This window comes from Elephas maximus, chromosome 10 (genome assembly GCF_024166365.1).
Source record: "Elephas maximus indicus isolate mEleMax1 chromosome 10, mEleMax1 primary haplotype, whole genome shotgun sequence".
Lineage (NCBI taxonomy): Eukaryota > Metazoa > Chordata > Mammalia > Proboscidea > Elephantidae > Elephas > Elephas maximus.
Window position 1 is genome coordinate 63501083 of NC_064828.1, and position 13605 is coordinate 63514687.

Consider the following 13605-nt stretch of genomic DNA (forward strand, 5'->3'; position numbering starts at 1 on the left):
GGATGTCATTGATTTCTCAAAAGTGCACCTTTAAAAAATAACAATAATAAAACGGCCTGTGAACCTCAGCTCAGCATTTGGATCAGTTGTGCCCTGGCTGTAGGCCTCTCCCAGACAATGAGTTCTCTGGGTGGGTGTTTTGCCTTAGCAAGGGGAGGGGCTAGACCCAGTGGCACCTGAGAGGGAGACAGGTGGGAAAAAAAGCACCTGGGAAATGAGCTTTGGATTCTGTCTTGGTTCTGGGATTTGACTGCCAAAATGTTCCTGTTCTTCTTCAAAATAAACAAAGAAAAGCCACTGCATTCTTCTGCCAGGGAGGTTTTATCTGGCACTTTGAACTTTGTTTTTAAGTGACAAAAACCAGGTCCCCATCCTTTAATTTTCCTCTCTGGCAGCGGCAGATATCCTGACTGTGATAAGGATGAGCTTGGGGGATGGCTGGAGGGGCACGCTGTCCAGGCCACTTGCCACTGGTGGTGACTTATACTTTAATTTGAAAATTTAAAAAGGATGATGGATTCTTATTTATTTCTACCTCAGAGTTCTGGGCTGCCCTTGTCTAAGTTGATGCTCAGTCTTTGAAAGTCCTAGATTAAGAGGTGAGTTAGAGTTAAGAATGTCTTGGACTTTAGCAAGCATCTGAATCACCTGTTTGTCAAAAATGCAGATTCCCTAGATCCCCCCCCAGAGAGTGTGATTCAGTAGAATCAAGGCCAGATCTTACAGGGTCTTATGGACTTTTTCATTCAACTTGTTTGTACATGACTTTGGGTAAGTTTCCCATTTTTCTTATCCGTAAAATGGGTGACAAAACCAACCTGACAAGGCTGAAGCAAGGATGAAAGGTTTTTTTGGTAAAATCTAGAGCTTTACAAAAATAAAATTTTGAGGAGTGCTCAGTGTCTGGTAACTTGAATTTTACTATTAAGATTATGTCAGGACATGAAAATGAGAGGACAGTTTTGGCAGGAGCCCAAATGGAACCCTCAGCTCCTCTTCTGAAGCCTCTCCATTTAGGGGAATCTGGAATCTGCTTTTTTTTTTTTTTTTTTTAAACCAGTATCTCCAGGTAATTTTGAGAACACCCTATTCTAAGGGACTGTGAAGGGTTTTGTTATTCTAAATTTTTTTTATATATAATTTTTATTGTGCTTTAAGTGAAAGTTTACAAGTCAGTCTATCACACAAAAACCCATATACACCTTGCTACACACTCCCAATTACTCTCCCCCTGCTCTCTCCCTCCACTCTCTCTTTTTGTGTCCATTTCTCCAGCTTCTAACCCCCTCCACCCTCTCATCTCCCCTCCAGGCAGGAGATGCCAATGTAGTCTCAAGTGTCCACCTGATCCAAGAAGCTCACTCTTCACGAGCATCCCTCTCCAACCCATTGTCCAGTCCAATCCATGTCTGAAGAGTTGGGTTCGGGAATGGTTCCTGTCCTGGGCCAACAGAAGGTCTGGGGGCCATGACCACCGGGGTCCTTCCAGTCTTAGTCAGACCATTAAGTCTGGTCTTACGAGAATTTGGGGTCTGCATCCCACTGCTCTCCTGCTCCCTCAGGAGTTCCCTGTTGTGTTCCCTGTCAGGGCAGTCATCGGTTGTAGCTGGGCACCACCTAGATCTTCTGGTCTCAGGATGATGTAGTCTCTGGTCCATGTGGCCCTTTCTGTCTCTTGGGCTCGTAATTGCCTTGTGTCCTTGGTGTTCTTCATCCTCCTTTGATCCAGGTGGGTTGAGACCAATTGATGCATCTTAGATGGCTGCTTGCTAGTGTTTAAGACCCCAGACGCCACTCTTCAAAGTGGGATGCAGAATGTTTTCTTAATAGATTTTATTATGCCAATTGACTTAGTTGTCCCCTGAAACCATGGTCCCCAGACCCCTACCCCTGCTACGCTGGCCTTCGAAGCATTCAGTTTATTCAGGAAACTTCTTTGCTTTTGGTTTAGTCCATTTGTGCTGACCTCCCCTGTATTGTGTGCTGTCTTTATTCTAAGTTTTGAGAGCTTGGATGAAGAGAGGGTCAGCTGGGTCATCAAATATTTTGTTCTTCATGAATTAATTCTAGTAGGTCTGGGTGCTCTCCTTCTTACTTCCTGGAGTGGACTGAGTGAGGAGCCCTGGGCCTCTGTCTACTCACAGATGTGATGCTGGGGTCGGATGACTTGGGGTCTGGTACCATGGCTCCTTTTGTCTCAGCATCTGGGAAGTTCCTGCTTAGTCCTGCCACCTCCAGTGTCTCGGCATTTCTCCCCAGCAAAGGGAATGCATCCACTGAAAGGGCACTAAGTGTGGGCTGAAACATCTGGGCTAACCTGGTTTTAAGAAGGAAAATGAGGGAGATAGAGGATTGCCTTGAAACGGATTTTGTGTTACAAAATGACTAGTCTCTTCTCAGATTATTTATTTGGGGTGGAAGCTGAGGAAAAGCTGATGAAGATGACTGAATGGTCAAAGATGCTACCCCTTCCATACACACATTATACCAAGTCATCCCTTGGTGCCACCATCAAAGAGTAATAAATAATTATAATAACTCCATTAATATATCAATTAATTGATTAATTAATGACAATGCTAAGAAGTATACAGCACTGAAGGAGCTCATAAAAAGGATAACTAACCTGGGATGGGAGGTGAGGAAAAGATTTCTTGAACAACTAGACCAGAAATAAGAGGTAAGAATGGGGGTGGTATGAGTGGTGAGTTGGGGCCTGGCCAGTGTGGCTGAGGCTGAGAAAATGTGAGGCAGAGTGTTCACAGTGAAGTTAGAAAGAATCAAGGCCAGACTTTATAGGGCCTTATAGACTTTTTCTTTCTACCTTTTCGTGCATGACCTTGGGTAAGTTTCCCATTTTCCCCACCTGTAAAATGTGTAACGAAATCAACCTGACAAGCTGGAGCAAGGGTAAAAGGTTTTTTTGTAAAATGTAGAGCTTTACAAAAATAAAATTATGGTGAGTGCTCAGTGTCTGATCACTTAAATTTTACTATTAAAGTTAAGTCAGGACATGAAAATGAGAGAAGAGTTTTGTAAAGAGCCCAGATGGGACCCTCAGCTGTTCTTCTGAAGCCTCTCCACTTGCGGGAAGGAGTGCACGTGTGTCCTGCTTCACCAGCCCCCGCTCCTGAAGGCTGATGCCTGTTTACAATCTTCCCTGGGCTCAGACAGAGGTGGCCTTTCCTTCGTTGGGCTGTCCCACTTCCAGAAGGGGACAGTCTTTCTAGTTTCTATCACTTTCATTTACTCTTGTGATTTCTCAGATTTAGTGAATTCATACCCCATTTATTTTTATTTATTTATTTTTTAAAGTAAGCTTAGGGACAATATCCCTTGGTTAGACAAACACACATTTTTTATAACTTAGTAAATACATATTAATGTAATCTGTAGACGTTGACAAATCAATATGACATTTGGTGGCAATATCACTGAACGGGAATGGTGTCTAGTATTTAAATTTTAATATATCAGGTAGCACATTGTACACAAAAGATACATGGAAATTTTTTGATGAAATTAAGACCTATCTGTTCTTCACCTACCTCCCCTCTTTGTTGCCCTTCCTCTTTAAAAGTTGGGGAAACAGACACTTGCAGAATTTCTAGATTGAATCAATCTGGCCTCAGGAGCCGTGGTGGTAAGTGGTTAAGAGCTTGGCTGCTAACCGAAAGGTTGACAGTTCAAATCTACGAGCGACTCCTTGGAAACCCTATGGGGCAGTTCTACTCTGTTCTGTAGGGTCGACATGAGTTGGAATCGACTTGATGGTAAGAGATTTTTTTTTTTTTTTAAATCTGGCCTTAAGAGAGTATTGTCAATTTTACCAGAGTTTATATAACACCTCACTTACTGTGAGCCACAGTATATCCTCACATTATCACTTCTCCTTCATTCCGTGTGTTTCTGAAAATGTGGTCTGGAAAGAGATTTCTCTGACTTAATGAATGAAGGAAGCATAGGAAAAATCTCTGGTCTGGGAGTTAGGCCCTGAGTCCGATTGTTGGCTTAGTCACTCACTAGCCATGTGACATTACACGGAATGAATTTGCCTGCAAGTAACAGAAAAACTGACCAATGGTACCTTTAACAAAGAGAGATTTATTCTTTCTTACGTAATAAGAAGTCAGAAAATAGGAAGTTGCTGGCTTGATTCAGCTGCCAGCTGAATGATGTCATCAAGGGCCAGGCTCTGTGTCTTTTTCTTCCATAAGCCTGAACTTGTCAGCATTTATCCTCATGCTTGTGGCTTTGATTTCACAAGACATCCACCCCAGCTCCAGCCTTTGCATCTACTCTCAGGCAGAATAAATAGGGAAGGGTGGTACATCCATGTCTGTCCCATTTTATCAAGAAGATGAAGATTTCCAGGGGAGAGGGAGGGAGGGTGGGAGAGGGGTACTTACTAATTAGATAAGAACTACTTTAGGTGAAGAGAAGGGCAACGCTCAATATAGGGGAGATCAGCACAACTGGACTAAACCAAAAGCAAAGAAGTTTCCTGAATAAACTGAATGCTTCGAAGGTCAGCATTCAAATTCTCATAAAAAGACCAGACTTAATGGTCTGACTGAGACTAGAAGGACCCCGGCGGTCATGGTCCCTAAACCTTCTGTAGGACCAGGACAGGAACCATTCCCAAAGCCAACTCTTCAGACATGGATTGGACTGGACAATGGGTTGGAGAGAGATGCTGATGAGGAGTGAGCTACTTGCATTGGGTGCACACTTGAGACTATGTTGGCATCTCTTGTCTGGAGGGGAGATGGGAGGGTAGAAGGGCTTAGAAGCTGGCAAAATGGTCATGAAAAGAGAGACTGGGAGCGGGCTGTCTCATTAGGGGGAGAGTAATTGGGAGTATGTAGTAAGGTGTATATAAGTTTACATGTGAGAGACTGACTTGATTTGTAAACTTTCACTTAAAGCACAATAAAAATTATTAAAAAAAAAAAAAAAGGAAGAAGATGAAGATTTCCAAGAAACCATCCTAACCGACTTCACTTACATGCCACTGGTCAGAAGTGTCATGTAGCCACTCCTAGCTACAAGGTGGATGGGAAAATATTTAATTTATTTGGCTTCTAAACGAAAAGTAGCAACAGAAGAGGGGTTGGAAATGCCTATAGGATTAGTCAATGGGGAATATCTGCCACAGGGACCTGGGACAATTTATGTAGATTTTGGACCTCAGTTTCCTCAGCTGTATAATGAGGTGGGTTAACTAGAATCTAGGTGATCTCTAGAGTTCTTTTTCATTCTAAAGTAAGGCTTCTCAAACTTTAGTGGGTGTGCAGATCACTTGGGGGTCTTGTTAAAATGCAGATTTGTTGTGGGGTTATGACACCTGAGATTGTGCATTTTTACAAGCTTCCAGGTGATGCTACAGCTGCTGGACCACACTTTGATTTAAAAAGTTTTCCTCATCTATAAAATGGTGGTAATAACATCATTATGTGGAAGGTGAATGCACGTGAAAGTACCTATCACAGTAGGTGTTCAAAAATATGAATGGGAATTGATTTTGAATTTCCACCCTCCTCTTAATTCGTCTTCCTTCTTTTCATGTTAAGTCACCATTAAATGATAAGAGTGTTAGATGGTAGTCTTCTTTTCTTCTTTCCTTCCTTTCTTCCTTTAAGCTTTTTATTGTCAAAGTTTTCAAAACATACATAAGAGTAAAGAGATGTACGTTCATCACCATCTAGATTTAACAGTGTTCAACAGCTTGAAATATTTGGTTTATCTATTTTATTTTAAAGCAATCCCAAATATTATAAATGTTACCTCAAACATTTCACTATGCACTTCTAAAAAAAAAAATTTTTTTTTAAACACAATGCCATTACGACAACAAATAAAACTAACAATCACTCCTTAATAAAAACACCCAGACCGTATTCACATATCTCCAATTGTTGGCATAGCCTTTTTACAGTTGGTTTGTTCAATCAAGATCCAAACATGGTGAGGAGGGTAAGAGAGAGAAACTGTTTTCAGTTCTTGGAGCAGAGCTCAGAAATTTCTTTGCCTTTTTGCACAATGACTCAGCTTTGCCAATCAAGTGCACCCTAATGTTTGTGGTTTTGATGTCTGAAAACAATTCCAAGTCCATGACAATGTCTACTGAGGAACAAATATGGATATTAGGCACTTTAGAGGCTGTGTCTGGGAGGGAGTTGTTCAGCTGGAGAGAGTCTAGCTGAGAGCTGGTTCTTGGCTTCTCAATGGTGCTTTGTTGTTCTGTCTTCTCGTTCTTCCCTGATTTTGGGTTTGACAGATTGGTATAATTAGAAAAAAAAAAAAAAAGAGTCCTCCATATCAAACAAAAACGAAACCCATTGCTTTTGATTCTGACTCATAGCGACCCTGTAGACAGAGTAGAACTGCCCCATAGGGTTTCCAAGGAGCGCCTGGCGGACTCCAACTGCCCACCTTTTGGTTAGCAGCTATAGCTATTAACCAATACTCCACATAGGATTATTAATTTTTTATTTTTCCAAGTAAGGACATTAAAAAATACTTTCTATCACTACTATTTTATAAAAGAAAGGACATTTTAATACTAAAAGGGTAGGACATAATTTCAGAATAAGTGAGCATCCTTCCCAGGACTGATAGCTGGCTGCCTTACATTGACGTATATATGTTCCATGGTTCCAGTTTTCTCATTTTTTCATGGACTGCTGAGCACTTTGGGAAACAGTCCTCTATCCAAAATTGCTTGGATAGTAAAGCTTGTGAAGTGATAAAAACATCATCATTCTTTTTTGAAAAATAGTCGAGTAGGACATGAAACTTTAGTAAAAGTTAAAAATGAAGTGAACTTGTGATGTGGAGATTGGCATAGGAGAGAGATGCCATTTTTTTGAACTGTGATTTGGGGGAATGTCAGGAGCAGTATAAACCTTTCCCGTATTCTCATATGGACCTAAGGATCAAGGGATATCAGGAATTAATTATTCTCTTAAACTCATTAGACTTCTGACCAAATGCTGTCTTGGCTCCTGAGAATTTTTATTAATCTTGCTCACATTTTCTTAGCTTGCTTTCCTATCCTTGTCCTGCCCTCTTGCCATTCATCATGTGAGACCACAGCCCTTTTACACACCCCTGGAGCCTATAGGCTACCACCAGTGCTAAGCTCAGTGACCCCCACATTTGTATCTTCAGCCTGTACTGTTGTACTGAGCTTCAGACTAATATATCCAGTTGCCCACTTGTGTATCTCAATAGGGAAGTCTTACTCTGCTTCCTCAACCTGGCTGCTCCTCTTCTCTTTCCTGTTGCACAAAATGGAAAAGTTGCTTATGTGAGAAACCTGGGAGTCCTCCTGGACACATCCGTCATTCCCCGTATTCACCCTACTACCTATTCCTGCAAGGTTTACTTCCAAATATATTTCTAATCTATCTACCTCATACCATTGCTACTGCTACTGCTACTAGACATACTATGACTCTAGGTCACCATTATCTCTTGCCTGGGTTATTGCAACAACTTGTTTTAATCCTTCATTTCTACTCTGACCCCCACCAATCTATTCTTCACACAGCACACAGGATGACTTTCTTAAACTAGAAATTGTGTAAAAAATCTGAGTGCTTCTAATTGCATTTGGGATAAAATACATTAAAAAAAATTTATAACATGGGCTTCAAGGCTCATGTGGTCTTCCCACTGCCCAATCTCTAATCCCGAACTACTTTCCTGTTCATATACTACACTTGATTGGCACACACTAGAATTTGATTTCCTTGAGCACTCAAAGCTCTTTCCTGCTTCAGGGTAGGGAACACAGAGTGTTTTTTCTACTTAAAAATTCTTCTCCCACCATCCCCGCTCTCTGCTTGTTCCTCCTCTAGACTGTAAGCACCCTGGGCACAGACCCTTGGCTATTCTGTTTGTCACTGAACAGCTCACATCCAGCACAGTCCTAGGCAGAGAGTAAGTTCTCAGTTAACCTTTGTTGAATGAGTGAATGACTTTGCCAATTAATGACAAGCTTCTTCCATTTCTAAGGAATGACAGAAAGGAGAGACTGAATATATTAAAATAAAATAAAGTAGAAGGCCATATTTTTGCTAGATCAGCCAAACTGATATTGGTCCTTGGGTGTTCAGGCCAGTGTTTACCTTTATGATTATTATAACTGATCTTTCTGTGAGATAAAGTAAATCATATTTTAAATAGGTGCTAAGATCAGCTCCATTTTATCTGTATTACTAAAATTGCTGAGGTTCTTATAAAATTTCTGTAAAATGTGAACCTTCTGTTTTAATAAAGTGTTACATCTGTCCATTCTGAGGTACAGAGACCTATAATTTGTCCATTTAAAAAAAAACTAAGTGCCTTATTCGTGCATCCAATGGAAAAGGCTAAAATCACACACACTTCAAATGGCCCCATAACTTAAGCATGCACTTTTTAGAGTCAGCATATTGTAGAGACATTTGCTATAATAGTTTTCAAAACATTATATAATTTCCAGTTTTCTTTTGCTTAACAGAAATGAAAAGTTTTCTGAGAGCTGTAAGCCCATGTTAAACTCCCTCTTAGTGCATTGTCTTAGTGGCTCACGTTTAGCCCCATATCCTACTGTCTAGTTATCTCTACTTGCCAATTTTGCTTTTTATTACATGTTAATTCCACTACTTATTTTGTGGATATGATTTATCTCCTCAACTAAACTATAAGCTTCTTGTAAACAGGGGTCCATGTCTTTTTCTGCCTTTGCATCCTCAGTGTAACAATCAGTGTTAGTTGCTGTCAACTTCCACTCATGGCCACCTTCTGTATAACAGAAAAAATGTTGCCTGGTCCTGTGCCATCTTCATGATTGTTGATATGCTTGAGCCCATCGTTATGGCCATTATGTTAATCCATCTCATGGAAAGTTTCTCTTGTTTTTGTAGGCCCTCTACTCTATGATACTTGATGCCCTATTCTAGTGATTGGACTTCCTGGCGACTTGTCCAAAGTAAGTTTGTTGAAGTCTCTCTATCTTTGCTTCTAAGGAACATTCTGGTTGTATATCCTATGAGACTGATTTGTTTGTTCTTTTGACTGTCCGTGGTATATTCAGCATGCTTCACCAGCACCACAGTTGGAATGCACCAATTCTTTTGTCTTCCTTTTTCACTATCCAACTTTTGCATGCATATGAGGTCAGAGGCATTTAGTCATCAAGGTGATATCTTTGCTTTCTAAAACTGTAAAGAAGTCTTTTGAAGCAAATTTGCCCAGTGTAATACATCACTGGATTTCTTAATTGCTGCTTCCATGGACATTGATAGGTTATATAACAGTGAAAAAAAACCCAACATCTAAGTGGCTTTATTTCCTAGTCATACTGTGTGTCCTATATGGGTCAGCAAGAAGACTCTGATTATTGTGTTCTCTCTGGGACCCAGGCTAATAAAAAAACGTGCTTCCCTGATTACAAAAATAGTGGGAAGGAAACATGACAAAACACGCAGTTGGCTTTTAAAGCTTCTGCTGAATGTAAAGCATATCCTTTCACATGCTTGTCATTGGCTAAAGCAAGCCACGTGGCCATGCCTAACTTCGGAAGGGTGGAAAGTCCAATCCTACCATGTGGCTAGAAAGAGACTTGGGGACATTTGATTAATTGCACTAATGATTCACACCCAGTGCTCACAGAGCTCTATTAACTTCCAGGCTTATAGTGGGAATTCTGTGAGATTTGCTTGATTGAAGTTTTGAAATACTTGAAAGAGTCTATGTGGGTTACAGGGAAAGGAGAAGGCAGTTCCTGGTTAAAAATGGAGAAAGTATTGCTACAGCACTCTCTTTCCTGACCTCAACTTCCCTTCTAAAATCTAGGAGGGAAAGTCCTTGAGAATATTTCAAAATAAAGGACTCATTTGAACACCTGCTTTTATACTGCAAATAATTATGCACTGACTAATGATGGTCTTCCACCCTAAACTAGTCAACATTTCTGCCACTGATTTGAGTAACAGATGATGTTGATACGCTGAAAACATTTGCAAATGACATGAATCTAGGAGGGAAGTGAGTAAGCTGGGTGATAGAATTATGATTCCGACCTGGAATCATGGGCTGGAATCATGGGCTAACTCTATCAGGTAAGTGTGTGATGTTTGAGCACAAAGACTGATTGTATAACAGCAGGATGGCAGAGTTTTGAACAACAGCATGTGGGAAAAATCTTTGCATCTTACTATTGATATGAATTGTACTGTTATTTAATATTCAGTAGTCGGATGCAGTTGCCAAATGAGCTAATGGGATGGCAGTTTGTCTGCATGGGAACATGATACCCAGTATAGGGGAGGGGCTCAATTATTCTGCTCAAGCAGTGTGTGGAGGCCTGAACTCAGTTTAGCATGCCACCATTTGAGGAACCTTGATAGATGAGCCCGCCTGGAGGAGTGTAATGGGATTACCAATGGAGTAAGAACGCTTGAGGAGCAGATGAAGGAGGTGGGCGTACCTAACCTAGAGAAAAGAGAGACTGGATTGGGACAGTGTGGGATGGGAGGGGGACAGTCTTCAAATACTCATAGATCTAGCAAGTGGAGAGGGGATACACTTTGTTTTGCTGCAGAAGGCAGAACAAGGATAAGTTACAGGGGCATTGATTTTGACTTATGTTGGGGAATAGAACTCTGTGAAAGTTAAAGTATACCCCTCTGGAAGAGGTCAGTTTTCTTGCTGGACATCTTCTAGCAGAGGCCAACAAATCTCTTGCAGATTATTTCATACAGGGGATTTATGGATCCAAAGAGTAGGGTGACCAACCATCCTGGTTTTCCCAGAATTGAGGGTTGTCCAAGACTCAGGACTTTCAGAATTAAAACTAGAAAAATTTCAAGCAAGCCTGGACAAATTGGTCGCCTTACCAAACAAGACTATCCTTAATGTTGTCTAAGGTCTCTTCCAACTTAGAGATGCTGTGATTTCTAAGGTGTTGTTGTTGTTAGGTGTCATTGAGTTGGTTCTGACTCATAGCAACTCTATGTACAACAGAACAGAACACTGCCAGGTTCTGCACCATCCTCACAATCGAACCCCATTGTTGCAGCCATTGTGTTAATTCATCTCATTGAGGGTCTTCCCCTCTTTTTCTGACACTCTACCAAGCATGATGTCCCTCTCCAGTGACTGGTCCTTCCTGATAACATGTCCAAAGTACGTGATATGAAGTCTCACCATCCTCGCTTCTAAGGAACATTCTGGCTGTGCTTCTTCCACGAAAGATTTGTTCATTCTTCTGGTAGTCCATTGTATATTCAATATTCTTTGCCAACACCATAATTCAAAGGTGTCAATTCTTTGGTCTTCCTTATTCATTGTCCAGCTTTCGCATGCATATGAGGTGATTGAAAATATGCCTTGAGTCAGGTGCACTGTAGTCCTCAAAGTGACATATTTGCTTTTTTTTTTTTTATAATTTTTATTGTGCTTAAGTGAAAGTTTACAAATCAAGTCAGTCTCTCACACAAAAACCCATATACACCTTGCTACACACTCCCAATTACTCTCCCCCTAATGAGACAGCCCGCTCTCTCCCTCCACTCTCTCTTTTCATGTCCATTTTGTCAGCTTCCAACCCCCTCCACCCTCTCATCTCCCCTCCAGGCAGGAGATGCCAACATAGTCTCAAGTGTCCACCTGATCCAAGAAGCTCGCTCCTCACCAGCATCCCTCTCCAACCCATTGTCCAGTCCAATCCATGTCTGAAGAGTTGGGTTCGGGAATGGTTCCTGTCCTGGGACAACAGAAGGTCTGGGGACCATGACCACCGGGGTACTTCTACCCTCAGACATATTTGCTTTTTAAACACTTGAAAGAGTCTTTAGCAGATTTGCCCAATGCAAAATGTCATTTGATTTCTTGACTGCTGCTTCCATGGATGTTGATTGTGGATCCAGGTAAAACAAAATCCTTGACAACTTCCATCTTTTTTTCCATTTATCATGATGTTGCTTATTGGTTCAGCTGTGAAGATTTTTGTTTTCTTTGTGTTGAGGTATAATCCATACTGAAGGCTGTAGTCTTTGATATTCATCAGTAATTGCTTCAAGTCCTCTTCACTTTCAGCAAGCAAAATTTTGTCATCTGCATAACACAGGTTGTTAATGAGTCTTCCTCCAATCCTGATGCCATGTTCTTCTCCATATAGTCCCGCTTCTCAGACTATTTCCTCAGCATATAGATTGAATAAGTATGGTGAAAGGCTGCAACCCCAATGCACACCTTTCCTGATTTTAAACCACACAGTATCCCCTCGTTCTGTTCAAATGGCTACCTCTTGGTCTATGTACAGGTTCTGCATGAGCAGAATTAAGGGTTATGAAATTTCCATTTTTTATAAGGCTGTCCATAATTTGTTAGGACCCACACAATCAAATGCCTTTGCATAGTCAATAAAACACAGGTAAACATCTTTCTGGTATGGTATTCTCTGCTTTCTGCCGAGATTTCTAAGATAGATATGTTGATTTTCCCAGAAAAGTCTCAGGCAAAGCAGTGACTGTTTTCCAGTATTTTGATTTCCAATCCCATGCTTAATTTAATCACAAAGGACTTTTGCATGCTTTTTGAGAAATTGTTCCACATTTATGCCTAAGATTTAATCATTGCAGTTAGATTCATGCCTTAAAATTGTGTTACATAATCAGGCGAACATTTCCCTGAAAGCCCAAAGACATTCATTACATAAATGAGCAGTTTTGAAATAAAGAGCTGTGCCTTTCTTAAGAAATCACAATGGATAATTTCTTGATTGTTCAAATTGCTGTTATTCTTAGATAAAGCATTAAAGGGGTTAACAGCACTATAGGCAGTTAAATTATTCCATTATAATGAAATTTCATTTGGATTATGAACAATGAAAGAGCTGTTTGTATTCAATGCATTCTTGCAGAACCTTTGTTCTTTTCTTTTAATCATTGAGTTTTATGTGTGATTCTGGAATAAATTTACTAATTCCAACTGCAAACTTGCAGGTTTATTCATTCTTTGGGGTTCAATGTCTGTGTATTTAGGAACAAGACTTCCACAAAGAGGCTTTCTTGTGTTCTGCTGGCATTCTTGTTGCTAATGTGCCTCCTGCCCATTCCAACTTGTTCAAATTCAATAAAACCATAAGAGATTATTGCTGAGGTCTCCATCTTCCCTACACCTTTTCCCTTATAATGCATTTGATAAAGCCATGTAAATAGAGTCCTTGGAAAGGAGAAAGGTAACTGGTGAATGAGCTTTCTCTGAATGAGCTTTAATTTTTGTTGAGCTCGTGGTTTATTGAGAAGAAAAGGAGTCACTTCAAGTTTCTGGTTTTGTACTCAATCCCAAGAACAGAAATACTTGATGTGACATAAGGGAAGTGGCAATTAAAAAAATTCTGATTCACATGAGAGTAGTGGGAGACCAGTTGCTCACTGAAACCCACTGCACAACATGCTCCCTCCTACTTTGATTTGACATCACACCCTCTGGGAGTCTTCTTTGGATCATACACCTGACTCCTCTCTTTCCCTCACAGAAACAGAAATCATTCTCTGTTCTTGGACCTGTACTCTTCCCTGTAGTCATCGTTGATAGACTTACTATGAG

At 40.6% G+C, this 13605-nt stretch overlaps 1 protein-coding gene across 3 annotated transcripts in view; it reads left to right on the top strand.

Moving 5' to 3' along the window:
- Positions 1–13605, top strand: part of TMX1 (thioredoxin related transmembrane protein 1) — a 78389-nt gene that overhangs the window by 55073 nt on the left and 9711 nt on the right. Inside the window, exon 8 of one of the 3 annotated variants that reach the window (XR_007518884.1) lies at positions 8916–8980. Coding sequence is in view for 1 of the 3 variants with exons in the window: in XM_049897938.1 (XP_049753895.1) it covers positions 8916–8938 (23 nt within the window). In the remaining 2 variants the exon portion in view is untranslated. Of the gene's footprint in view, positions 1–8915; positions 9091–13605 lie in introns of those variants that run through there. The other 2 variants (XR_007518885.1, XM_049897938.1) reach the window with 2 other exon arrangements.